This window comes from Microcaecilia unicolor, chromosome 5, assembly GCF_901765095.1.
Source record: "Microcaecilia unicolor chromosome 5, aMicUni1.1, whole genome shotgun sequence".
Taxonomy (NCBI): Eukaryota; Metazoa; Chordata; class Amphibia; order Gymnophiona; family Siphonopidae; genus Microcaecilia; species Microcaecilia unicolor.
In genome coordinates this window covers 143,722,074-143,746,702 of record NC_044035.1, presented here as the reverse complement: position 1 = coordinate 143,746,702, position 24,629 = coordinate 143,722,074, and the positions used below count along the sequence as shown (strand labels likewise).

Here is a 24,629-nt window from a genome sequence, read left to right as displayed (position 1 = left end):
ATCTTTAAAAACTTTGCAGAAAATTCATCCAAGCCCAAGGCCTTTCCCCCTTTAAGTCCCTTTATTTCAAAATTTCATCCAACCTAAAAGGAACCTCCAACTGATCACACTCGGAGCTAGATAGACCAGGTAAGCAGAGCCAATCCAAATATTCCTGAATCTCAAAATTCACAAATCCTTTACCCTGATGTAAAGAGTCTGATAAATACTGGACGAATTGATCGCTAATATCCCCATCTTGGTAATAAAGAGCAGAATATCTCATTGCAATTCAGAAATAGAAATAGGTAGATAAAAACTGAACAGGAAGCACCAAGAAGCCAGGCTCTGCATGCAGCGTAATACCGGAGAAATAGAAAAATGTATTTCCTCCTGTTAAGGGGGGGAGGGGAAGATATCAAAGATACACATTAACACTCCCAAGGCTTGTATATTAGACTTGTTGACAAAAAATGGATCTTTTCATTGGCTGAAGGGAACAGCTTCATGGGTCATTAGAACATGCAGACCAGCTATTTTTTTTCTTGGGGCCACTGTTTGCCTACGTGGAAACGTTTCAGTTTTGCTAACCCTGAGGAGAGGAGTGGGGGGGGGGGGGGGTTTGGAAGTGAGCCACACAGTCCACTCTTGCACTCTCAGTGAAACTATCTGCTTATTTCTGTTCTTTCCAACCCAACGGAAGTTGAAAAGAATTATGCAAAAGAGTCGGGTGCAGAATTGCCACAGGAGCTTGATGATCTGTCTGCGGTGAGGATTTTCCACCGTGAGGAGCTGCCAGCGCTTATTTCAGATGCCTTACAAGCCCTCTCGATTGAAGATCCTGGGAGTGGCACAGCCTCCTCTGTTAATTCAAGGATGGCTAGTACCAGAAAGCCTGCTCGAGCTTTTCCTTTGCATGACTCCATCCAAGAGCTTATTTCGGTTCAATGGGCTGACCCCAAGGGACCTTTGAAGGTTGCCAGGGCTATGGGGCAATTATACCCTCTGAATGAGGAACATTTGGCTCGCTTTGCAATGCCTAAAGTGGATGCCCTGGTCACGGCTGTGACAAAGAGAACTACCCTCCCTGTTGAAGGAGGTGTTGCCCTGAAGGATATTCAAGACCGCAGGCTTGATTCAGCTCTGAAGCGGTCCTTTGATTTGGCAGGTCTCACTGTTCGGGAGTCTGCATGCAGTTGTTATGCTGCTAGAGCCTGCCTGGCTTGGTTACAGCAGGCAGTGGAACAGCCCGGTGATGGAGCGGAGACCTTATCTGAAGTGGCTCCGCGGATGGGGTCGGCCTTGTGCTTTTTGGCTGACGCCCTTTATGAAATGGTCAGAGCTTCGGCTAAACAAATGGCTGTAGCAGTGGCGGCTCGCCGCACTCTTTGGCTATGACATTGGGCGGCGGACATGGCCTCTAAGCAAAGGTTGGTGAAGTTGCCCTGTCAAGGCCTTCTCCTGTTTGGTGAGGAGCTGGAAAACATTGTTAAAGTCCTGGGGGATTCCAAACCTCAGCGCTTGCCCGAAGATAGGCCGAAGCCTTAATCTAAGGGTCAGGCGGTCCCGCTCCTCTTACAGACCTCGCTTCCGTGAAGCTAGAAGGTACCGCCCGGGGCGTGCTGCTGGGTTCACTTCGCGTGCCCGCTTTCAGCAGAGAAACTCCTTTCGCTCGGACAAACGTTCCACAGCTGCCAGTTCAAGGCCTGGAGTTCAGGGACGACCCTCTCAATGATGGTGCGCCGGCCCCCTCCTCGTTTCCTGTCATTGGAGGAAGACTTTCCCTCTTTTTCGAGGAGTGGGCCAAAATCTCCGCAGATCAGTGGATCTTGGACCTGATCAGAGACGGATACCGAATAGAATTCGATGCCCCGGTGAGAGACATGTTTGTGAAGTCCCGATGCGGTTCTGCCGCCAAACGGGCGGCGGTAGAGGAGACTTTGCACAGTCTGTGCCGGATAGGGGCTGTGACCCCGGTGCCTCCTGCCGAACAAGGTCTAGGCTGCTACTCCATTTACTTTGTGGTGCCACGAAAAGGCGGGTCTTTTCGCCCGATCCTGGACTTAAAAGAGCTAAACAAGTCCTTAAGAGTGCGGCATTTTCACATGGAAACCCTGCGCTCCGTCATTGCGGCGGTACAGCCAGGAGAGTTTTTCACTTCTCTGGACCTGAAAGGAGCTTACTTGCACATACCAATTTGGCCCCCGCACCAGAAGTTTCTGCGGTTTGCGGTATTGGGAAAACATTTCCAGTTTCGGGCCTTGCCTTTTGGCCTCACCACAGCTCCCCGAACCTTCTCCAAGGTAATGGTGGTAGTAGCTGCCTTTCTCAGGCGACAGGGTATCCGGGTTCACCTGTACCTAGAAGACTGGCTCATCAGAGCAGACTCAGAAAAAGAGAGTCATCTAGCTACAGCCAGAGTGGTTTCAGTCCTTCAATCTCTGGGCTGGGTCGTCAATATGGCCAAAAGTTACCTGACCCCCTCGCAATCTCTAGAATATTTGGGGGCTAGGTTCGACACAGCCTCGGGCTATGTGTTTCTTCCCAAGCAAAGGCGGTGCAAGCTTCAGAATCAGGTCCGTCTGCTCCTGAGGATGCCCCGCCCGTGAGGTTGGGACATTGTCCAGCTGTTGGGATCGATGACGGCCACCTTGGAAGTGGTGCCATGGGCGAGAGCGCACCTGAGACCTCTACAGTATTCTCTACTTCAACGATGGTCTCCAGTATCTCAGGATTATCAGTGCAGACTTTCTTGGCTCCCTGCGGCCCGCCTCAGTATGGAGTGGTGGCTCTCGGACAGCATGTTGCAGCGGGGAATGCCGCTGGCGCTCCCCGATTGGTGCCTAGTGGTGACAGATGCCAGCCTGAAGGGCTGGGGCGCACATTGCCAGAGGAAGCATGCCCAGGGTCTGTGGACGCTCGACAAGTCGGAGTGGTCTATCAACCGCGGGAGTTGAAAGCGGTGTTTCTGGCTCTTCTGGCCTTTCAAGTGACCCTGGAAGGATTGGCTGTCCGAGTGATGTCGGACAACACGACAGCAGTGGCCTACATAAATCGACAAGGCGGCACTCAGTGCAGAGCTCTAGCCGCGCAGGCCGAACAAATTTGCCACTGGGCCGAGCTGCATCTACAGTCCCTGTCAGCAGCTCACATTGCAGGTCAGAGCAACGTGCAAGCTGACTATCTAAGCAGGCATCAGATTGATTCAGCGGAGTGGGAACTAGCAGACGATGTATTCCTGCAGATATGTGCCAAATGGGGCAAGCCAGTGATGGATCTTATGGCGACCAGTTCCAATGCCAAAGTCCCGTGCTTCTTCAGCAGACGGAGGGATCCTCGCTCTGCCGGGTTGGATGCCTTGGCTCAACCCTGGCCCCTGGGCTTGCTGTATGTCTTCCCTCCGTGGCCCTTGATAGGGCGAGTGCTCCTGCGGATTTGGCTGCATCCAGGAGAAGTATTGCTCATCGCCCCGGATTGGCCCAGGAGGCCTTGGTATGCGGACCTCCGACAGATGCTGTTGGAGGCTCCCTTTCCGTTACCTCTGGTTCCGCACCTGTTGTCACAGGATCCGGTGGCCATGGAGGACGCCTGCCGCTTTGGTCTTATGGCATGGCGATTGAGAGGGCGCAATTGAGAGATAAAAGCTACTCAAATAAGGTAATTTCCACTCTCCTGCAGGCCCGTAAGCGCTCCACTTCCGTGGCTTATGCCAGGATTTGGCGCCAGTTTGAAGTCTGGTGTGTTTCAAGAGTGCTTTCTCCGTTGCGGGCTCCTGTCTCGCCGATTCTGGACTTTTTGCAGGATGGTGTACACAAAGGCTTGGCCTATAATTCCCTGTGGGTGCAAGTGGCAGCATTGGCCTCCCTGCGTGGCCAGGTTGAAGGCGTGTCCTTAGCTGTACATCCAGATGTGGCTCGGCTTTCTTAGAGGGGTGCTTCGGCTCCGTCCTCCCGTGCGGGCACCTTGTCCAGCTTGGAACCTGGGGTTAGTATTGAAGGCCCTTCAGGGGGCTCCCTTTGAACCGCTTCGGCGTGCTTCAGAGAAAGATTTGACACTGAAGGCCGTCTTTTTAGTGGCCATTACCTCAGCGAGACGGGTGTCAGAGCTCCAGGCGCTGTCCTGTAGAGACCCTTTTCTGCAATTCTCAGAGTCAGGGGTCACGGTTCGGACCGTGCCTTCCTTCATGCCTAAGGTGGTTTCAGCGTTTCACCTAAACCAGCCTGTTTTTCTTCCCTCCTTTGTTGAGGAGGAGTTTCCAGATTCATTTGGGCAATTGCAACTTTTGGATGTGCGCAGGACTGTGTTGCAGTATCTGCGAATTACAAATTCTTTCAGGACCTCTGATCATTTTTTTGTACTGTTTGCAGGTCCTCAGCGTCTAAAGCCACTATTGCCTGTTGGCTCAAAGAAGCTGTCTTTTCAGCATATCTGCTGTCTGGCAGGGCTCCGCCTGAAGCCTTTAAGGCACATTCCACAAGAGCGATTTCCTCTTCCTGGGCCGAAACTGGAGCACTATCTGTTCATGAGATTTGCAGTGCTGCAACATGGGCTTCTAAGCTCTCTTTCGCCCGACATTACAGGCTGGATGTGGCTGCCAGGAGGGATGCGCGTTTTGGAGCACAGGTGCTAGCGCGTGGTGTGGCTTGTTCCCACCCTATTTAGGGATTGCTTTGTTACATCCCATACGTAATGGGTTCATCTGCTTGATGACAAGGAAGGGAAAATTAGGTTCTTACCATGATAATTTTCTTTCCTTTAGTCATAGCAGATGAAGCCATGAGCTCTACCTGTATGATTGTCTGTATTGCAGTGATTCTGATTTTAGGTGCTGTTCTTGTTTCCTGAAGTTATATTCCTTCCTTGGGGAGTGGGAAAACAGTCTTCAGGATTCTTGTTACAGTTATAGGAGGATGAGTTCATTCCCTCCAGTTCATGTTTTGGGAGGATGAGTTTATTCCGTCCAGGAGGATGCAAGTATTCCCTCCGTTTATACAAAGTGGAGGACGAGTTTATTCCCTCCAGGAGGATGAGTTCATTCCCTCCTTTTTTGGAGTTTATGCCCTTGTTAAGGGGCCATCGTTCGCTGTGAGGAAAGTTCATGTTATTCCCATTGCGGTTTGCCATACTGCTTTGGAAGCTTCAAATACTGAAGAGGCAGTGGAGCTAGCTGGCCATGAGGCACTATGAAAAATTGAGTGTTCTCTATCTCCCCCTGCTGGTTGATGGACACAACCCATATGTAATGGCTTCATCTGCTATGACTAAAGGAAAGAAAATTATCATGGTAAAAACCTAATTTTCCCATTTTTGAGGATTAGTGTAGCGATCAGCACATTGTTCTGCTGTATAAAGTATAAAAAGGAACAATATGCTGATTGTTGTGTATAAATTACAAATAGAAAACAATAATAACAACTAGCAGGTATAATAACCTTCCCACCACCACCACCACCCTCTACCAACCCCAACAATAGCTGACTTCTAGTACCCCAAGGAATCCTAATCCACCCTGTTAAATTGTCCAGGGGTACAAAATATAATCCGTTCTGTATGCCCTAGAGGGGAGATTTTTTAATCTGAGGATGAGAAAGAAGTCATCAATAATCTCAGGATTTAGTCTAGCTTTCTTGTCTTCCACAGTCCCTCCTGAAATAGAAGATGTCTTCCTAGAAGCTGTGGTGGTGACAGGATGTACAGGATCCCCCATACAAATTTTGCTAGCTGTGGCTAGCATGTTTGCTTATTTTTCCAAAAAATAAAAATATTGTCATCTGCATCAGTCAAGCATAAATAACAGTCTAGTTCGTTAGCAGGCTTCAAAGTAGAAAGTGACACGGCAACAAAGTTTGTCCCCATCCCTGTGCGCTCTGTCCCCATCCCCGCGGTTACTGCGGATCCTTGTCCTCATGTCATTCTCTATGTCATGTACAAAGTTACAGGGATAAGAAGGTTTACATGACATCTTATTATGGGTAGGGCAGAAATGAGTGCTGAAGCTTGTTGACTCAGTTTCTCTTGTCTTTAGAAGCATTGCCTGTACCTGGATGCATTTATGGTTTCTTTCTTTATTCATAAGCTTATTCTTTACTTGGGAAAATTTATTTGACCTGCATAATTTTTGTCCCACCTTCAGCGATCCAGTCAGCAAAGGTGACAAAGCCTGCAGCTAAGGCGACAAAGCCTGCAGCTAAGGCGACAAAGCCTGCAGCTAAGGCGACAAAGCCTGCAGCAAAGGCAGCCACGAGTAGCTGCAGCAGTGAGGACTCCAGTGAGGACTCCGAATCTGAAGAAGAGGCAAAGAAGAAGCCAGCACAGGTGAGGAAGAGGAGTTCCTCCAGCTCCCTTCTAAACGTGTTTCTTTGCATCATTTTCATGAATCTGCCACTGCTGCCCTTTTAAGTATAACTGCATAAATATCTACTTGTATTTTTTTTTATTCATAAACTGGGCTTCTGAAATGAGAAGTAATATTTCAGCTGGAAAGACCTCTCTGCTGATTTTGATACCTTTTGTTGGGTTAATGTGATAGATGTTCAGAACTGAATTTCTGCTGTTACATAAGAGTTGTAGTTTTGGGTTGGTTGTCTCTGACTGGTCTGTTGGACACCGTGACCCTTTGTCCATTCACATGTTATGGGGTTAACTCTGCAGCCACCTAAAGGGTCTGTCCCAGCACTGCTCAGGCCCACCTGCACCTGTGCAGTGCTCTATACTGGCATACCCTCCAACCCACTGTACTGGGTTTTTCTTGTCTCTGGGCGAGTCTCCCACCTGCAAGTTATTTCCCCAGTGGTTTCTGAGGATACTGGGGCCACAATTCCAGGGGTCCCACAGTTCCTAGAAAACATCCCACAGACAAAGAACACAAACCACCAGGATTCTTAGTCAGTCCAGGACAACATAGCTAATAAACTAATAGGTTTATTATCAGAAAAGTGGAACAATGAACGGTGGGGGGTGGGGGGGGGGGGAGGTGTAAACAGCAAACAATAGCAGGTAAATTAACAGGTATCAAAATTTTAACTCTGCACTTTCTTACTACCTGATTAGTATCTGGGGAGTTCAGGAAAATAAGTGTTCTCAGATTTTGAACAGGGTCTAGGTGCAGATATATTTACTCTCCACACTCACTCTCTGAGACTGGGGGATTCCAGCACATTCTGACTGGATTTTGTACTTCAGGGCCAATCAGAGCCCAGTGCATTAGCACTGAGGGGTATTTTGCCAATAGCAATGCAGGTTACTTTCACTCAGGGCTTAAGCTGAAAGGAAAACAGTCACTTCTGAACAACTTTAAAGCAGAGGACAGACACCACCTGCTGGCCAAACAAGAGAAATGCATGTTATAAAAATAGTAATACAAATCACAGGCATGAAGATCCCCTATTTTGCCACAGGGATGTCTTCCCTAAAGTCCCCACCTTCTTAGATCAGCATCAGTCCAGTTCAGAAACTTGTGAGTTGTGTCCATCAACCAGCAGGTGGGGATAAGAGACTACAGAATTGTGAGCTCTGACCTATAAGGGCATTGTGCAACTGTACCAGTTAAGTATTCCGTTAGCAAAGCTGTGTAATTCCCCCAAAAGTGAAGAATCAGAATATTATTCCATCCTTCATAATTCTTCAACAGTAGTCATAACAAGAAAGAACTAAAAACACAAATGAGAACTTGATAACTGGAAGAATCTTGAATTCAAAACAGTGAAGAACCACTTCATAGCAGGATACACTGAAGGGCGGGAAGTGGACAGATCTGATATGATTAAAGGAAAAGAAAATTAGCAGGTAAGACCTAATTTCTCCTTCCTTAGTGTTGACATCAGACCAGTTCAAAAACCTTTAGGACGGGTCAAAGCCCTCAAGTTGAGTGAGATGTGAGACACCCCTGCTGGCGGAATAGAAGCATCAAAGGAGGCCCATGTTCTTACTGCCACATCTAGTCTGTAGTGTTCGCAAAATTATGCAAAAAGGACCATGTTGCCACAGAGCATGTATCTGCTAAAGACACTGCTTTTATTTCTACAAGGAATGGACTTTCAGAACAGAAGGGCTTCCCTATCAGAAAATATGCCAGAGCAATTGCTTTTTAGGTCAATCACACAGTAGTCACCTCAAGAAGCTGCCACTCCTTTCTTTGATACTCCATAGAGAACAAAGAGACGATCTCATGAGAACACAGCGGACATCCAAAACACACATGGGCTGAAAAACTGGGGGAACCTTGGTGTCTTTTCTTGTGGCCATTAGATCCAATTGCAGAAGACCCCAACGCTAGACGATCAACGTGAATTCTACTACTACTACTACAAATCATTTCTATAGCGCTACCAGTCGTATGCAGCGCTTCACAATTGAACATGAAGACAAAGACAGTCCCTGCTCAAAAGAACTTACAATCCTCTTTGGACAGCTTCCATTCTTGTGCATCCGGAGTATGTCTGCTGCCTGTAGATTCCACTCTCTGGTGTTTTGAGCTGCTGACAGGTTGGATAAGTGGCTCTCTACCAATGTGGCATAAGAATCTTAATTATAGCGCTAAAGGGACACTCCTGGTCCCTCCTTGCCTGTTGGTGTAGGCCACTACCGAGGTTTCAGTGGAACTTTGGAAGTCTAAGTGCTTTGAAAATGAGCCCCATAGCGCCCTTGCAATGTAAAACCTCATACAATCGCAAGTCCACACCTTGGTATACTAAGGAGTTAAAAACACTAAAGACACAAACTAGAAAACTTGAAAGAGCATGGCGTAAATTGAGGTCCAATTGTACACTAAACATGTGGAAATCAAGTCGACAGAAATACAAATACGCTATCAAACAAGCAAAGCCTTCTTTACGGAAAAACTAGCGTCAGTCGGCAAGGACGCTAAAAAGCTTCAATGACTCTTGAATTCCTTCCTTGATACAAGCAGAACTGTGTCCGCACAATCAGATTGTCCCTCTGCTGCTAAACTTGCTACATATTTCAATGAGAAAATTCAATTGTTAAGAAAACCACTCTTTAGCAGTACTGCTGTCATCGAGGATTTTCTCAAAACACTGGACTCACCTCCAGGCCAATGCCCAGCAGACCGTAGCTGGACCACGTTCAGTATTTTGACAGCTGATACTGTAGCAGGAGCGCTATCCAAGTTCTCCAAGAAACATTGTGGCCTCGATATATGCCCTAGTCATCTGTTAAAATCTGCTCCTGAATGCTTCATCATAGATTTCTCCTCCTACTTAAACTTCATGCTCAACAAGGGTCTTTTTCCTTATGAGCATGGAAGCATTCTTCTCACACCAATTCCCAAGAACCCAAAAATAAAAGTTGATGTCCTTTCAAATTATCGACCAGTGGCATCTATCCCATTACTTGTTAAAACAATGGAAAGTTTGGTCAATACCCAGCTAAATGATTATATGAAGAATTTCGACATACTACATTGCTCACAATCAGGGTTCCGTCCGCAGTTTAGTACCGAAACAGTATTGGTTACCCTTCTGTCTAATTTTAAAAGAGAAATATCCACTGGGAACAAGATGTTACTACTCCAATTTGACATGTCCAGCGCGTTTGACATGGCGGATCATGAGCTTTTACTCTACCTGCTGGACACATTCCGTATAAGCGGGAACGTGCTAACCTGGATCAAGGGTTTTCTATCATCCCGTACCTACCAAGTCAAAGCTCGTTCCAACCTTTCTGCACCTTGGAAAGCCACTTGTGGAGTACCTCAAGGCTCACCCCTTTCTCCAACCCTTTTCAATGTTATGCTGATTCCACTAGCTAAAGCATTATCTAAGCTTGGCCTTAACCCATTCATTTATGCGGACGACGTGACCATCTATATCCCATTCAAGTCAACTCTAGCCGAAATCTCCGAACAAATAGACGCCAGTTTTTCCATCATGGATTCCTGGGCAAAGGCGTTTCTGTTCAAGCTTAATCAAGACAAAACACAATGCCTAATCCTTTTGTCCCAGTACAATAAAATAAACCAAGGTACACTCATCATTAAGGACTACAAGCTTTCGATCTCAAATAGCCTGAGAATCCTTGGAGCTCTATGACTGGGCCCTTCACCATTCCAGTGGGGGGGGGGGGTCCTCTGGCTGTACCATAATTATACAAACCTTAAAGCCAATTTCTACATTCTGCAGTCTCCTTTCCCATGCTATAATAAGTGGTTACTGGTCTCAGTTATAGTATATCCAAACTGTTTAATTGTCCTGTGTTCGTTATCCTTCATGTGGAGGAATAGCCTAGTGGTTAGTGCAGTGGACTTTGATCCTGGGGAACTGAGTTTGATTCCCACTGCAGCTCTTTGTGAATCTGGGCAAGTCACTTAACCCTCCATTTCCCCTGGTACAAAATAAGTACCTGAATATATGTAAACCGCTTTGAATGTAGTTGCAAAAACCTCAGAAAGGCGGTATATCAAGTCCCATTTCCCTTTCCCCCTCCTTCCCCTTTCCCTTCATGTGAAAGAGAAAGAGATTTGATATACCGTCTTTCTGCGGTACAACCAAAGTGGTTTATATTTATTATATGCAGGTACTTTCTCTGTCCCTAGTGGGCTCATAATCTGTTTTTTGTACCTAGAACAATGGTGACTTACCCAGGGTCACAAGGAGCTGCAGTGGGAATCGAATTTGGTTCCCTTGGTTCTTGGGCCGCTGCACTAACCATCAGGCTACTGTTTTATGATGTTGGATTTGAAAGTGTACTGAGAGCAATAGCCTTAAGTGTAAGATTACATCATGGTCTCATTTCTTTGGTTGGGGTATTTATCTTGCATCGGCTAAACTTTAGTAAATTTGTTTACCTTTGTTCTGGGCTTCCATTTTTTTCTTCTCTCAACACCATTATTTTATGAGGGCTGAGGTATATGGATGAAGATGAAAAGATTTGTTTTACTGTATGTTTATTATGTTTACTTTTTGTTGTAGAATGCTGCAACCTCAAAAGCAGCCCTGTCCAAGTCTCCAGTTACACCAAAGTCTTCAACTGGTGTGGTGAAGGCTCCCCCAAGTAAAACAACCCCCGCAAAAGAGAGCTCAAGTAGTGAGGATGAGTCAGACAGCTCAGAAGATGAGAAACCAGCTTCAAAACCCAAGCCAAAGCCTGGTAAGGTGTAAGCAGTAGACCATGAGAGGCATGAGGTAATCTACTATAGATGTCGGGGCATGGTGCACTAGATTTGTCCAGGAACCAACTATTCCATTGGAATGGAACAAGCTGCCTACCTCAGTGAGGCTTATTACAGATACAGTTGCATTAAAGAATCAACTCATAATTGTTCTTTTCACTCATAGCCCAATGCACAAAGCTTACCAAGTTGTAAGTGTTTTTTTTTTCACAAGTAATGCACAAGGGGGTTTTCTGTGGCTCTGAGTGCAGTTAGCAACTACTAAAAACCCTATGCAAATGTATTGCAAGGAGCTCATTAGTATTAAAATGTATTCTGAGCGATGCACAGACCTGAGTACTTACCTTTACCATGCAAAATTTTACGGCAGGTCTGAACCTGCTGTCAGAGGGAGCAGTCTGCTCCACATGGTAGGCAAAAGTCCCTGGTGGACCCTAAACCTGCGCCATCCCCCCTTGCAAAAAATCCCCGGTGGTCTAGTGAACCCCTCCCTCCCCGTACCTTGAAAACGATGGAGGCGGAAGGGCAGGGGCAACACCTCCTCCCTTCTGCCCCTGGGCTCGCCAGAGGGAGGAGGTGTTGCTCTTGCCCTCCCGCCTCCATTGTTTTCAAGGTATGGGTCTGGGGTCACTAGACCACCAGGGCAATTCTTGCTTTGTGGGGGGGGGGGGGGGGGGGTTCAGGAGTCCACTGGACCACTGGGATTTTTTGCAGTGGAGGGAGGTTCGCGGTCCACTGGACCACTAGGGATTTGTTCCTTGGTGGGTTCGGGTGTGGGAAGTGGTCCACTGGACCACCAGGGATTTTGTGCAAGCTGTCAAATGCTTTTGACAGTTTCAAGTTGCAAACAGCAACCAATGCACAAAGGGGTTCCTTGAATCTCATTTGCATGCAAGTCAGTTTGTGCATTAGTCGCTGTTTGCGACGCAGTACTTTTTCCTGCGGCACCCATATTTAACAGGTGCTGCTATACATCAGCCTCACTGACCTAACTCATACATATTCAGTGTGGATATCCTGAAAACCCGATAGGACTAGGTGTACCCCGAGAACTGGGTTGGGAACAGCTAGGTAATGGAGCTTGGGTGGTAGGAGACTTATTGCAAAGGGCTGCTTGTTAATCTGTCTCTAACTTGCAGGACCATACAGTGCTGTGCCACCTCCAGGTGCTGAACCAAAGAAAGCCATGGTGAAGACTCCATTAGCCAAGGCAGCACTGAGTAACAAAAAGGCAGAAAGCAGTGACTCAGACTCCTCTGAGAGCAGCAGCGAAGATGAGGCACCTTTGCCCAAGAAAGGACCACCAGGTGTGTAACCAACGATGAGCTCAATAAACCCTGGCTTAGCTGTTTGCTCCTTGAGCATATGGAGGAGTTAGAAGTTCAGCTGAAATAACACTTGCCGTCCTTTGGGGGAAGGGAGAAGAAAGAGAATTGAATGCTTACTAAAGTCTCCAATGCTTACTAAAGTCTCCAATGACCTATTACTGGCTAAATCCAGAGGTCAATATTCCATCCTCATTCTTCTTGATCTTTCTGCTGCTTTTGACACTGTCGATCACAGCATACTTCTCGATACCCTGTCCTCACTTGGATTCCAGGGCTCTGTCCTTTCCTGGTTCTCTTCCTACCTCTCCCTCCGCACTTTTAGTGTTCACTTTGGTGGATCCTCTTCTACTTCTATCCCTCTGCCTGTCGGCGTATCTCAGGGTTCTGTTCTTGGTCCCCTCCTCTTTTCTATCTACACTTCTTCCCTTGGTTCATTAATCTCATCCCATGGCTTTTCCTACCATCTCTATGCTGATGACTCCCAAATCTACCTTTCTACCCCTGATATCTCACCTTGCATCCAAACCAAAGTTTCAGCGTGCTTGTCTGACATTGCTGTCTGGATGTCTCAACGCCACCTGAAATTAAATATGACCAAAACCGAGCTTCTCATTTTCCCCCCCAAACCCACCTCCCCGCTCCCCCCGTTTTCTATTTCTGTTGATGGCTCTCTCATTCTCCCTGTCTCCTTAGCTCGAAACCTTGGGGTCATCTTTGACTCTTCTCTCTCCTTCTCTGCTCATATCCAGCAGATTGCCAAGACCTGTTGTTTCTTTCTTTACAACATCCGTAAAATCCGCCCCTTTCTTTCCGAGCACTCTACCAAAACCCTCATCCACACCCTTGTCACTCTCGTTTAGACTACTGCAATCTGCTTTTTGCTGGCCTCCCACTTAGTCACCTCTCCCCTCTCCAGTCGGTTCAAAACTCTGCTGCCCGTCTCATCTTCCGCCAGGGTCGCTTTACTCATACTACCCCTCTCCTCAAGACCCTTCACTGGCTCCCTATCCGTTTTCGCATCCTGTTCAAACTTCTTCTACTAACCTATAAATGTACTCACTCTGCTGCTCCCCAGTATCTCTCCACACTCGTCCTTCCCTACACCCCTTCCCGTGCACTCCGCTCCATGGATAAATCCTTCTTATCTGTTCCCTTCTCCACTACTGCCAACTCCAGACTTCGCTCCTTCTGTCTCGCTGCACCCTACGCCTGGAATAAACTTCCTGAGCCCCTACGTCTTGCCCCATCCTTGGCCACCTTTAAATCTAGACTGAAAGCCCACCTCTTTAACATTGCTTTTGACTCGCAACCACTTGTAACCACTCGCCTCCACCTACCCTCCTCTCTTCCTTCCCGTTCACATTAATTGATTTGATTTGCTTACTTTATTTTTTGTCTATTAGATTGTAAGCTCTTTGAGCAGGGACTGTCTTTCTTCTATGTTTGTGCAGCGCTGCGTATGCCTTGTAGCGCTATAGAAATGCTAAATAGTAGTAGTAGTAGTAGTAATGCAAGATGATGGAAAGTGTACAACCAAATGCAGCTCCTGGTGACCACTAGCAATTAATGATGAAAGCGGCTCTTGAGTAGATTCTCATAATTAGGGCTCAGCTCTTTGTGGTTCCATGGCTGTAGAAAGGCTGAAAAATCAGGGGCTTTCATACTGGAATAGCTGTGAGATTTTAGGACAAACTGGGCTGTGGGGAGGGAGGAGAGAGTAGTTGATTGGCAACATATTTGGAAATCCTTTTCCCTCTGCAGCTGATTCCACCCCTTCACCTTTGCACTGATTAATCCGCAATTCCAGGAATAACATGTATAGAATGTTTGTACGTTGCTTGCCAGGTGCCCTTCACCTGGATTGGCCGGTGTCGTGGACAGGATGCTGGGCTCAATGGACTCTTGGTCCTTTCTCAGTGTGGCATTACTTATGTACTTATGGAGGAAAAGAAGATGAATAGTACCACCTAGAATCACATATCCCTCCTCTGCCACCTGAGGCCTGACCAGTGCTTTATACTACATGCACCATGGTGTCCAGTGCAATTTAAAGGGTGTGCTAGGTCTTGTGAAGCAGAGGATAATACAAGGCCTAAGGTACTCCTGTTCCCACAATCGTTTGCTTGTACAGTCCGTGTGGTGAAGGTGGGGGGATGGAGAATTGAGAGAGGTGAACTAAAGAGGGTTGGGGGCTGGATTGTGTGCGCAGAAGGAGTGCATTAATGTTGAAGGAGGGACTTGAGGAATGGGGGAGTAAGTGTGAAGGAGGATCTAGGAGGAGACTGGGTTTATGCATGTGTGTATGTTGGCAGTTATGATAGAGAGAACAAGAGAGCACTGGTGGTAGGGAGAGGAAGGGGGAGAGAAGAGGGTATGAGGAGAGAGGATGCTGGGGGGAGGGGTTGATGCTAGGAAGAGGATAGCTAGAGCTAGAGAAGGGACACTTCCCAAGATTCTGTAATTTCCTCTATGCCCCCTTGCACCCTCCTAAGATCTAAGAGCTTGACTTTTCTTCTTTCATATCCCAAATCTTAATTTTTCTATCTTTTCCCCATCATGGAGATTCTCCACTGATAAAATGGTCAAACTTACATGCAGAGTGATTTAAATTTATGCAAGTGTGCTGCGGAACTTCTGCATAACTTCCCAACTCTTGCCCCAGAATCTACCTTGAGCTGCTGCAGAAAATTACAGACTGTGTTTATAGAAATATGACTGCAGGTAAGAGCCAAATGGTCCATCCAGTCTGCCCATCCTCAGTAGCCACTAACTTGCTTCTCCTTCCTTGTCATCTATACCAGACCAGTCCAGACTAATGGGTTATGTTCATCCACCAGCGGAAGGAGACAGAGAAAAAGGTTCCAAGTGATTTGCCCCTTAAAGGGTATCATGCAGCTGCTCTTGGTTGCTTGCAGTTAGCTCCTGTCCCAGTTTGTCTGGTTGACAGTGATGGTGTACTTGTAGCCCGTGTTTGGGTATTTTCAGATGATACTCGGTACTCCTGGGTCCCTCATCTACCAGCTAGGGTGACATCCAGTGGTGCTGGTTCCCTCCCGCTCCCCTACTTCCCCCGGTGGTCTGGCAACTTTATCTGCCCTTTGAGGCTTCTTTTCTTTGGTTGGAGGCAAGTATGTCTGGTTTCATCTGCCTCTGAGATAAGTTATATTATTTCTTTTCTTTGAGCAGAGGCTGCTCATGGCACATATTGAGAGAAAAAAACCCAGGGGATAAGGAGAAAAGAAATGCGATTTACTTTTCCTCCTTCCCCGTGGTTGTTATTTTTTGCCTTTTTGGCGGAGTCATATGTGTCTGCTTGCCTCATAGTGGAGTTTCTTCCTAGGTAGATTTTGGTGGGCTTTGTGTTTGAGTTGGATGTTCCCCCGCTGTTCTCTCAGGTTTTCTCGAGCAGGAAGAAGATTTTTTTTGCTTTTCTGGATAGTTTCAGCAGCAGTTTTAGGTCTGTTTCTGTGTCCTATTCTTTGACGAGACAGGGTTTCTCAGGGTCGGAGTCCTTTCCATGCAGTTCCTGCCTTGGCTGTCATTGTTCTGGTGGTCTGGTCGCAGAGTTCCTTTTGTCTCTGGGCCTCAGGGGAGCATCGGCGCCTAGAGTGGGATCCTTACTACCTAGCTCCTTTTGGTTTTGGGCTCTCTGGGGGACAGTACCTGTTTTTTCTCTAAGGAGCACTGATGGCTCTGAGTTCAGCCCATGGACTGGGCATGTTTTAGTTTCAGGCTTCCTGGTCTGTGGGGCTGTTTGGTGCTGGTTTGTTCTGGCTTACCTGCTGGTACACCTTTCTTCTCTCGTTTTCCCGCTCAGGAACCAGAGGGTTGGTCACAACCGTATTCTGTGTACTTTGACCTTCTCAGTGCTGGTGTTCAGAAGCTGTCCTCCTCACCCTGAGGGCGGGTTGAGCACAGGCAGCACTGTTGCTCTCTAGGGTCATGCTGTAGGGCGCGCTTCTGGACTGTCTCCCTTTCTGGGTGAGTACAGTGGTCCTTCCTGGGGGGGGGGGCATTCTTCCTTGCAGGTTTTCGGGACCTATTCTTTATGCTCTCCCTCGAGCTCTTCTCTATTGTGCATCTGCAGCTGCTCCTGCCTTTGCCTCCCCCCCCCCCCCCCTTTTTCTTATTCTTCAAGAATGTGGAGCTGGGCCTGGGTTCCTCTTCCTTCCTTTTATGCCTTGCTTTCAAGAATTTCTGGTTCGGTGCACAGTTCTCTGCCTGGTATTTTTGGCACACCGTCCATTTTTGTGGGGACAGGTGCCATGAGCTTGTTGGATAAGAGGGTTAGCTCGGGCTACTCCTCTGTATTTTCTGGTGCTGCTACATCACTGTTTTTGAAGTGCACCTCCTAGTCGGTTGTTCTGAGCCACTCTTCAGAATCTGCTGTCTAGGGTGCCCCTTCTTTGAGGTTAGATTGCTGGATTTCTGTTCCACGCCATGGCATTATCTTTTCTTCCAGGCAGACTTTCCTTTCTATAGTTCTGCTCTCTGGTGGCTGTGGCATTTCTTGCTGTCCGTTGGCAGGGGCCCGTGTTGTCCCCTTAGCCGCAACGCTGGGTTGCAGGCTGGCTGGGATTCTACATCTTGTGTCGGCTTTCCCTTTTTGAGTGTGGGACACCTCTGCTGTAGCAGGTTTGGTACCTTTGGTTTTCAGTGTTGGGCAATCTGCTCGCTCTCTGGTGGTGATTGCACCTGCATCTTAATGAAATGCTCACCACTCAACTGGATGTGTGGCCATGACTTTGTGAGTTGGCATGACCCTATGCCTTTGAGTGGGGCACGGCTAATCCTGAGCTTATTTGCCGCCCTGCGATCTTTGTGGCTGTTCGCAGTTTGTCCTTGTCTGGCGAGCGTCAACCCAGATAGGCGTGGGCCTGCGGTTGCGTTTTTCGCTGGGTGCAGTTGTTTCCTAATATGTCTGGAGCATATCTCCCTCTCTGCGGGTTGACCTTCTGTCATGGTGGGATGACAGCTTCGCCTTGATGTGTCGGATCCTGTCAGTTCCTGCGGAGCGCTGTTTTTATAGGCTTGTTGCCCACAGCTCCTTCAGTTGGTGTGCAGGTCAACATCTTGCATGTGACCTCTTTTCTACTTATTGGGCATAGCTCCGTTTCTGCAGATGGCGCACAGCTCCATCTCTGGAGATTGAGCACAATCTGTTTCTGCATGTTGAGCAAGGCTCTTTCCCTGCATGTTGAGCAAGGTTCTGTTCCTGCAGGTTGAGGTGCAGCTCCAACTCTCTTCGAAGCACAAAATTTTCTCTACAGGTTGCGCAGTTCCATCTCTGCAAATTGGGTGCAGCTCTATCTTGGCATGTTCAGTACTGCCCCATCTCTTCTTGTGGCATGTGACAACTTTTCTGCTTGTTTAGTGCAACTCCTTCACTTATTGAGCTGAGTTTACCTCTTTGTCAACCGCAATGCTGTTTCTGCGGGAGGGATTACAGTATCATCTCTGGATGTGGGGCATGCCACCTCTTGGAATTCTGCCCAGGGCTACTTTTCCACAGGTTGGCTGCCATGCCTTCGTTACCTCTGGGCCACAGATTTTTTTGATTTGTTGATGCGACACAGGTTGGATGCCTCTCCATCTCTGGAGCTGATATGCGTCATCACCTCTATCTGGGTTACTCTGTTGAACAGTCTTTGGGTAGCAGTGTGGCAACCCCTTAGGGTGCGACTTCTTCCCAAGGTAGTCTGTTTCCTTTCTTCCTGGTTCTTCCGAGACAGCTTCCTGGAAGGGTTCTGGTACTCTTATCCTAGTCCTTATGGGGTCTTACTCTCCCATACTCTTGGGTGCTGTTTTGGACCTAGGTTTCTTCCTTCCTTGCTTTTGATATTAGCAATATCGACTCTTTGCGATTTCTGTCTTGGGCCAGGGTTCACTTCAGCATACATCTTCTCTAGTTATCCTCCTGCCACTGACACTTATTCTAGTTTTATATGACTTCTGGTTCTGTTTAGACATGGAGTGGATCTGGACGTACTTGGGTAGACCCGGCATGGCGCGTTATCTCATGCTTAACCTCCTGAATGGAAGGCTTGTGATTGCCCACTGCCACGCAGGAGTGGCAGGGTCTTGCACCTTGGCTCTACAGGTTTGCATGTCTGACTTTGTGTTTTCTTCTAGAGCTGTAGAGCACTATTATTGGCTATTCAAAATACTGAACATTCGAGGTTGCATATAGCTACCTGCATGGTGATTCATAGCACTAATGTGTATCGGCATGTGCTAATTGAAAATTGTCAGAGGTCCATCTCAGGAAGAGAAAGTCCAGTGAGTGAATTGTTTTGGGTGGTAGTACATGTGGACCTGATTTTGTATGCTGCCTGTAAAAAACCCACTGCAAAAGTGTTAGTCCCCCTCACTGACTACTACGCTGTTAAATACTTTTATGAATCTGGCTTATTTTCTTTTGCAGCCAAAGCCACTGCTGTTACACCTGTGACTTCAGGACAAAAAGCTGTGGCTAAGAAAGCAGAATCCAGTTCTACACCCCTAGCTTCAGGACAGAAAGCTGTGGTTAAGAAAGCAGAATCCAGTTCTGACAGTGACTCTGGTAAGGAGGTCGTGGTTACTTCAAATCCCAGTTTCTTTCTTCACCCCGTGTTAAGATCCTTTAATGCAGTGATCGCCTTCCTGAGGCTGTGAGAAGCAATTGGTGGAAATTAGAGTAGGACTGAGATATGATAGCGTGCTATTGGCATGGAGTGAGCACAGTAACATATTACTAACACCTATCCCAAAAAATACAAAGAAACCTGTGAATGACGTTACCAACTACCGTCCAATTGCATCCATACCTCTAATCACCAAATTATTGGAAAACAGAGTGACCTCACAACTTAATGAATATATTCAGAAATTCTCCATCCTCCACGAGTCCCAGTCGGGCTTCCAACCTGCCCACAGCACTGAAACGGTTCTTCTAACCTTAATATCTAAATTCAAACTTGAAATAGCAAACGGATACAACATCATCCTCTTACAATTTGACTTATCCAGTGCTTTTGGCATGGTTGACCATTCAATCCTTACCAAACTCTTGGACAAACTTGGGATCGGTGGCAACATTATCAACTGGATTAATAACTTCATTACTACCAGATCCTATCAGGTCAAAGGAGCTACAAATCTATCATCCCCATGGTCATCAGAATGTGGAGTACCACAGGGATCTCCACTTTCCCTGTTACTTTTCAACCTTATGATGATCCCCTTGGACAGAATATTAACCAAACATGGTCTAAATCCTTTCATTTACGCCGATGACTTCACCATATATATCCCCTTTAAATTCAATTTATCTGAAATCCACGACAAAATCAATACTGCCATTACCACTCTAACCTCCTGGGCTAATGCTTTTAAAATGAAATTAAATAAAGAAAAAACGCAGTGCCTGGTTCTCTCTTCCCAATACTCCCCTTATCTCCTGACTACTCTCAACACCCCTGATGTAATACTTCCCATATCTGACAACTTACAGATACTGGGAGTAACGATAGACAGCCATTTATCTTTTGATAACCACGCTAAACTCACCGTGAAGAAAATGTTTAATATGATGTGGATATTGAAACGAGTGAAGCCTTATCTCCCACTCAACACTTTCCGGAACCTGATACAGTCTACTGTTATTACCCACGCCGACTACTGCAACAGTGTCTTTTTAGGATGCAAAACCCAAATACTGAAGAGACTCCAGACTGCCCAAAACACGGCTGCCAGACTTATTTTTGGCAAATCAAAATTCGAAAGTGCATCACCTCTTTCAGCAAAGCTTCACTGGCTCCCCATCAAAGAAAGAATAAATTTTAAGATCAACACAATGACCCACAAGATCATCCACGGTGAATCCCCTGGCTACATGAATGAATTGATCGACCTCCCTGCTAGAAACAGATCTATTTCTTCACAAACTTATCTTAACCTGCACCTTCCCAATTGTAGAGGAATTAAATACAAGACCTACTACGCATCCAGTTTCTCCTTTGTGGGCAGCCAGCTTTGGAACGCTATACCCAGACCAATCCGATTAATAAACAACTTCTTGCCCTTTAGAAAAATGCTGAAAGCTCATCTCTTTAAGCAAGCCTACCCAAATGCCCCAACCTAATCTCACCAACTTCCACCCCAATTCTGTTCTGACTTAAATACCAACCTCCCATCCTTCTCTTTCCATCTCTCCTTAATTTTAGCCCTCCTTACCCTTTCTCCCAAATTACACTATCCTATCCTGTCTACCCTCTTTTATCCTAGTCATATATTATCTAGCTCAACTTATCATACACTACTAAGCCCAACTTTACATTGTTTTGCTACCGTTTTATTAAAATTCTATTAACTTTGTATTTCAAATTACTATGTAAGCCGCATTGAGCCTGCATTGTGTGGGAAAGCGCGGGGTACAAATGTAATAATAATAATAATCCTGTTAAGAAATACAAGCAGCTTTGTTGCTACTGTTTGTTTAACCTCCAGTATAAGTAAGAAATCGGGATGGTGGAAAATCATTTGGGGGGGGGGGGGTGTGCACTTTAAATTCAGACTCGGCAAGTGCATTGCATCGCTGTCATAATCCTTTTTTCAGATTCCTTCTATTTAACAATGGCCTCCCTGTGCTTTGACCTCCCAGCTTGTTGCCAGGCTTGGCTTGGTGTATCTTATGTCTATAGTTTTCAGGATATCTGTGAGACAGAGATTAGCATGTAGTGGAAGCAGGTTGTTAAATGGTGCAGGCAGAAAAAAATGGATAACGGGAGGAATATATTCAGTCATTCACCTGAGTGAGGTGCATACCAGAGCTCCTAACCATAGTATGATCAGGAAATATTAAACATTAAAGGCTGGTTAAAGTATTAGATTATCCTGAGGCTTGAGATAATGGACCATGTTTTTAGATCAGTACTGATTTGAAGGGAAATTCCTTAAGTAGTAGTTTTCCCTGTGTATTTTTAATCTTTTGCTGTCATATACAACTCTGGTCTGGGGGGGGGGGATATATTTTATAATTTTTATTATATAATTTTATCTCTCTTGTTGGAAATTAAGAAATCTAAAAGGATCACAGGAGCCCCATTTGGCATACTAGTGAAGTTTATGGGTGTCACCTCAGCAGTGCTTTGACCCAGAAGCAGTCCTGGCACAGTTTACTGTCACTTATAAGAAGAGCTACTGATACCAGCTCTTCATTCACAGCTCCCAGAAATTCTTCCCTTTAGTTCTCTCTTTAGCCCTGATCTTGTCAGCAATGTTGCCACAGTAGAAGTCACTATTGAACATTGGATCCTCGCTTCTCCCAAGGGCAGGAGCTATAGATGCTTTCCTCTACTGCACCCCTTCCATTCAGTCTGGGAATATGGAACCTGAAGCCTAAAATCACCGTAAATTTAGCTGTGCACTTGATGTAAAGTTGGGTCACTCTTGTTACTGTGCTTTGATCCAGTTCTTAACCAGCTGTAATTAAATAATAGCCCAAGCAACATTTTTCCTCCATTATTGACTTTAGAAGTCATCGTACAGATCAGTGGTTAAAAATTAGCATCCAGACTTTGCTGCCCTCAGGAGTGTACATTGCAGTACATTTCTACTGCTCGTATAAGGAAGGGAAATGCTATATAGTCCAGACCTTTTTTTTTTTTTCTTAATCTTAGGAATGAGTAGAAGGCCTTTGTTGTGAGCTGTGCCCTATAGGCTATAGATAATAGTAAATGACAGCAGAATGATCCATTGTCTGCCCAGCTGCAATTTATCCATTTTAGATAGATGCACATACAAATTCCTCTATGAAACTCAATACCAGTTACCCCTTCCCCCATATCCCTCACATGACCCATTAAAGTAATACTTTTTAGGGTTGAAGCTACCACGCTGTCCAGGATGGCCCCTCCTCCCCCCCCCCCCCCATGCTTTTTTGTAGATGCAACAGTTTTATTGTTGCAACTGCTTATTCTTGAAGGTATCCCCCCACCTCGTCACACCCTCATGTTTTCTCATAAATCCGTTAACAAATGGCTCTGGTGTTTCTCAACCAGAAGTACTTTTACCTGTGTTGAACAGGTGCTTTCTCTAGGGCGGGGTTATGGCAGGGGTTTCATAGCAGTTTTATGTTTTGAGATGGTTCAGCCTGATGCCAGCAGGTAGGGGCTGTTAGAGTGAAGTCACTCAAAAGTGGCAACTGATTTGTATATTCAATAATTGAAGAAGCATTTTTTTTTTTTACACCTAGATTCCAGTTCTTCAGAGGAAGAGGCTGCTGCTAAGCCTGTTCCGAAGGCAGCACCAGCAAAGGCTGCAGCCAAGCCAGCTCCTGTCAAACCCACCCAAGCGAAAAAGGCCTCTACCTCCTCTGACAGCTCAGGTATGAGATGGTGGTGACACTGAATGTGTTAACATCTTCACAGGCTTGCTCATGTTTGTGTAATCACTCTCCATTTCATGTTTCAACGATTTTTATTGATGAATTATCAAAAGTACAGATAGTATACGACCAGAAAATATACTGAAACACATAATCTAGTAAACCACTGTGTTCAAATCAAAATTGAACTAAAACTCATCAATTTCTTCCCCTCCAAACAATCAAACCCTCAACCCAATTCCCCCTCCTTCCCCCCCATTTTCCTCCCCCTAACAAACATACATAAAAAAAAAACCCCATGAGTTCCAGCGTCTGTAGTGGGGGAGTATCCTACTCAAAGAAAACAGAGAAGCAACCTGCCAGCATCAAAGAATTATTTACTCTAGAGGTTGTTCAAAATCAAACTTCTCGCTCTATGTGGAAGAGACTGGATATATGCATCCCATGTTTCCGAAAACAACAACTTCCGTCTTGGGGAACAGCGAATCACTTTCCATTTAAAACGTGGTAGGGTTTTTTCCATTATCCTTACCAGAGTAGCCAGAGTTCGGCCGGTGGGGGGTCCAGAGCCCGAGGTGAGGGGGCACATTTTAGCCCCCCCCCCCCCCACACACACACACATTTTTGACCCCCTCCCCTGACGCCGCACCTCCCCCGTCACTTTCGACACCCTCCCGCCAGGTACCTTTTTCTGGCGGGGGGGTCTCCAAGAGTGGCGGTCTCCAAGTCTGGCGCGTTTGCTGATCTGGATGTGCAGGACATCAGGACTCACAGAAACAGAATCCAGATCAGCAACGTGTCTGAGACTGACACTGAAGAGGACTTCGGTTGGTGGGGGTTGGGTACCCCTGCCAGCAAAGGTACCTGTTGGCGGGGGAGAGTTGGCGGTGGCGGAGGGTGGAAGCAGGGGGGCCAGGGCTAAATCTGCGGGGGCCTATGCCCCTGTGGCCCCACCTAGCTACGCCCCTGATCCTTACAGGTTGCTCTTCAGAATGAAAATTGCTGATTTAGGGCTAGATTCTATATATGGTGCCAAAAAAGTGCTGTTCTATCAACCATGCTTAGGTGTGATTAATAGATTAGCGCTTAAGCCCGGGAGTTGGGCCTAACTTTAGGCGTGGCCATTTGCACCAACTGAAATGTGGTACAAATGTACACTCCTAAATTAGGATTAGGAATAGCAAACAGGAAGAACCTCTATGTTGACCAAAGCAAACAACGAATTAGGCACATATCCCCCCTTATTCTATAACAATGTGAGTAAATGCTAGGAGCACCCATGCCCCTCCTATTTCTGCACCCTTTTTTCAGATTGTATGTAAAATTTAAGCATGTAAAGTCCAATTAAATTTAATTAGTACCAGTAATTGCTTGTTTAAAAGCCAGTTATTCATCTAAATTATGTACGCCCAAATTTGCACATGCAATTTTTGGCAGATTTTGTAGAATTAGGGGGTTAACTTGTGTTTTTTAACTTGAAAACATTTTTATTGAAATTTTTCAAAATTACAGTGCAAAGCAAATGAAACAATAGAGGCAAAATTCAACAAAAGAATGTGAAGAAAATTAGATAAAACACAAGGTCCTGCGCAGTATAGTAGAAAGTCCGTTTATTCCAGAAAAGCCCCCATTTCTTCTTCAAGGCAAATGGACAGAGTAATATGAACACTCTCTTATGCAAGAGACTCTTAACAAAATGAGATTACATAGAGGATCAATACAAGGAGAAAAAACTTTAATAGTCCTCAGCCACCCACTACATCATAAACTGATAGAGCTGTACCGAATAGCATATTTTACTATTTTGGTCAAATACAAATAATGGAAA

General features: G+C 46.1%; 1 protein-coding gene across 5 annotated transcripts in view; it reads left to right on the top strand.

Annotated features, from left to right (window-relative positions):
- The window catches only part of NOLC1 (nucleolar and coiled-body phosphoprotein 1), a 102,200-nt gene that overhangs the window by 19,555 nt on the left and 58,016 nt on the right, over positions 1-24,629 (top strand). For 3 of the 5 annotated variants that reach the window (XM_030203378.1, XM_030203379.1, XM_030203377.1), the window contains exons 4-8: positions 6,113-6,294; positions 10,908-11,085; positions 12,247-12,414; positions 18,860-18,997; positions 22,670-22,801. In XM_030203378.1, coding sequence (XP_030059238.1) covers positions 6,113-6,294; positions 10,908-11,085; positions 12,247-12,414; positions 18,860-18,997; positions 22,670-22,801 — 798 coding nt within the window. The remainder of the gene's footprint in view (positions 1-6,112; positions 6,295-10,907; positions 11,086-12,246; positions 12,415-18,859; positions 18,998-22,669; positions 22,802-24,629) is intronic. The other 2 variants (XM_030203381.1, XM_030203380.1) reach the window with 2 other exon arrangements.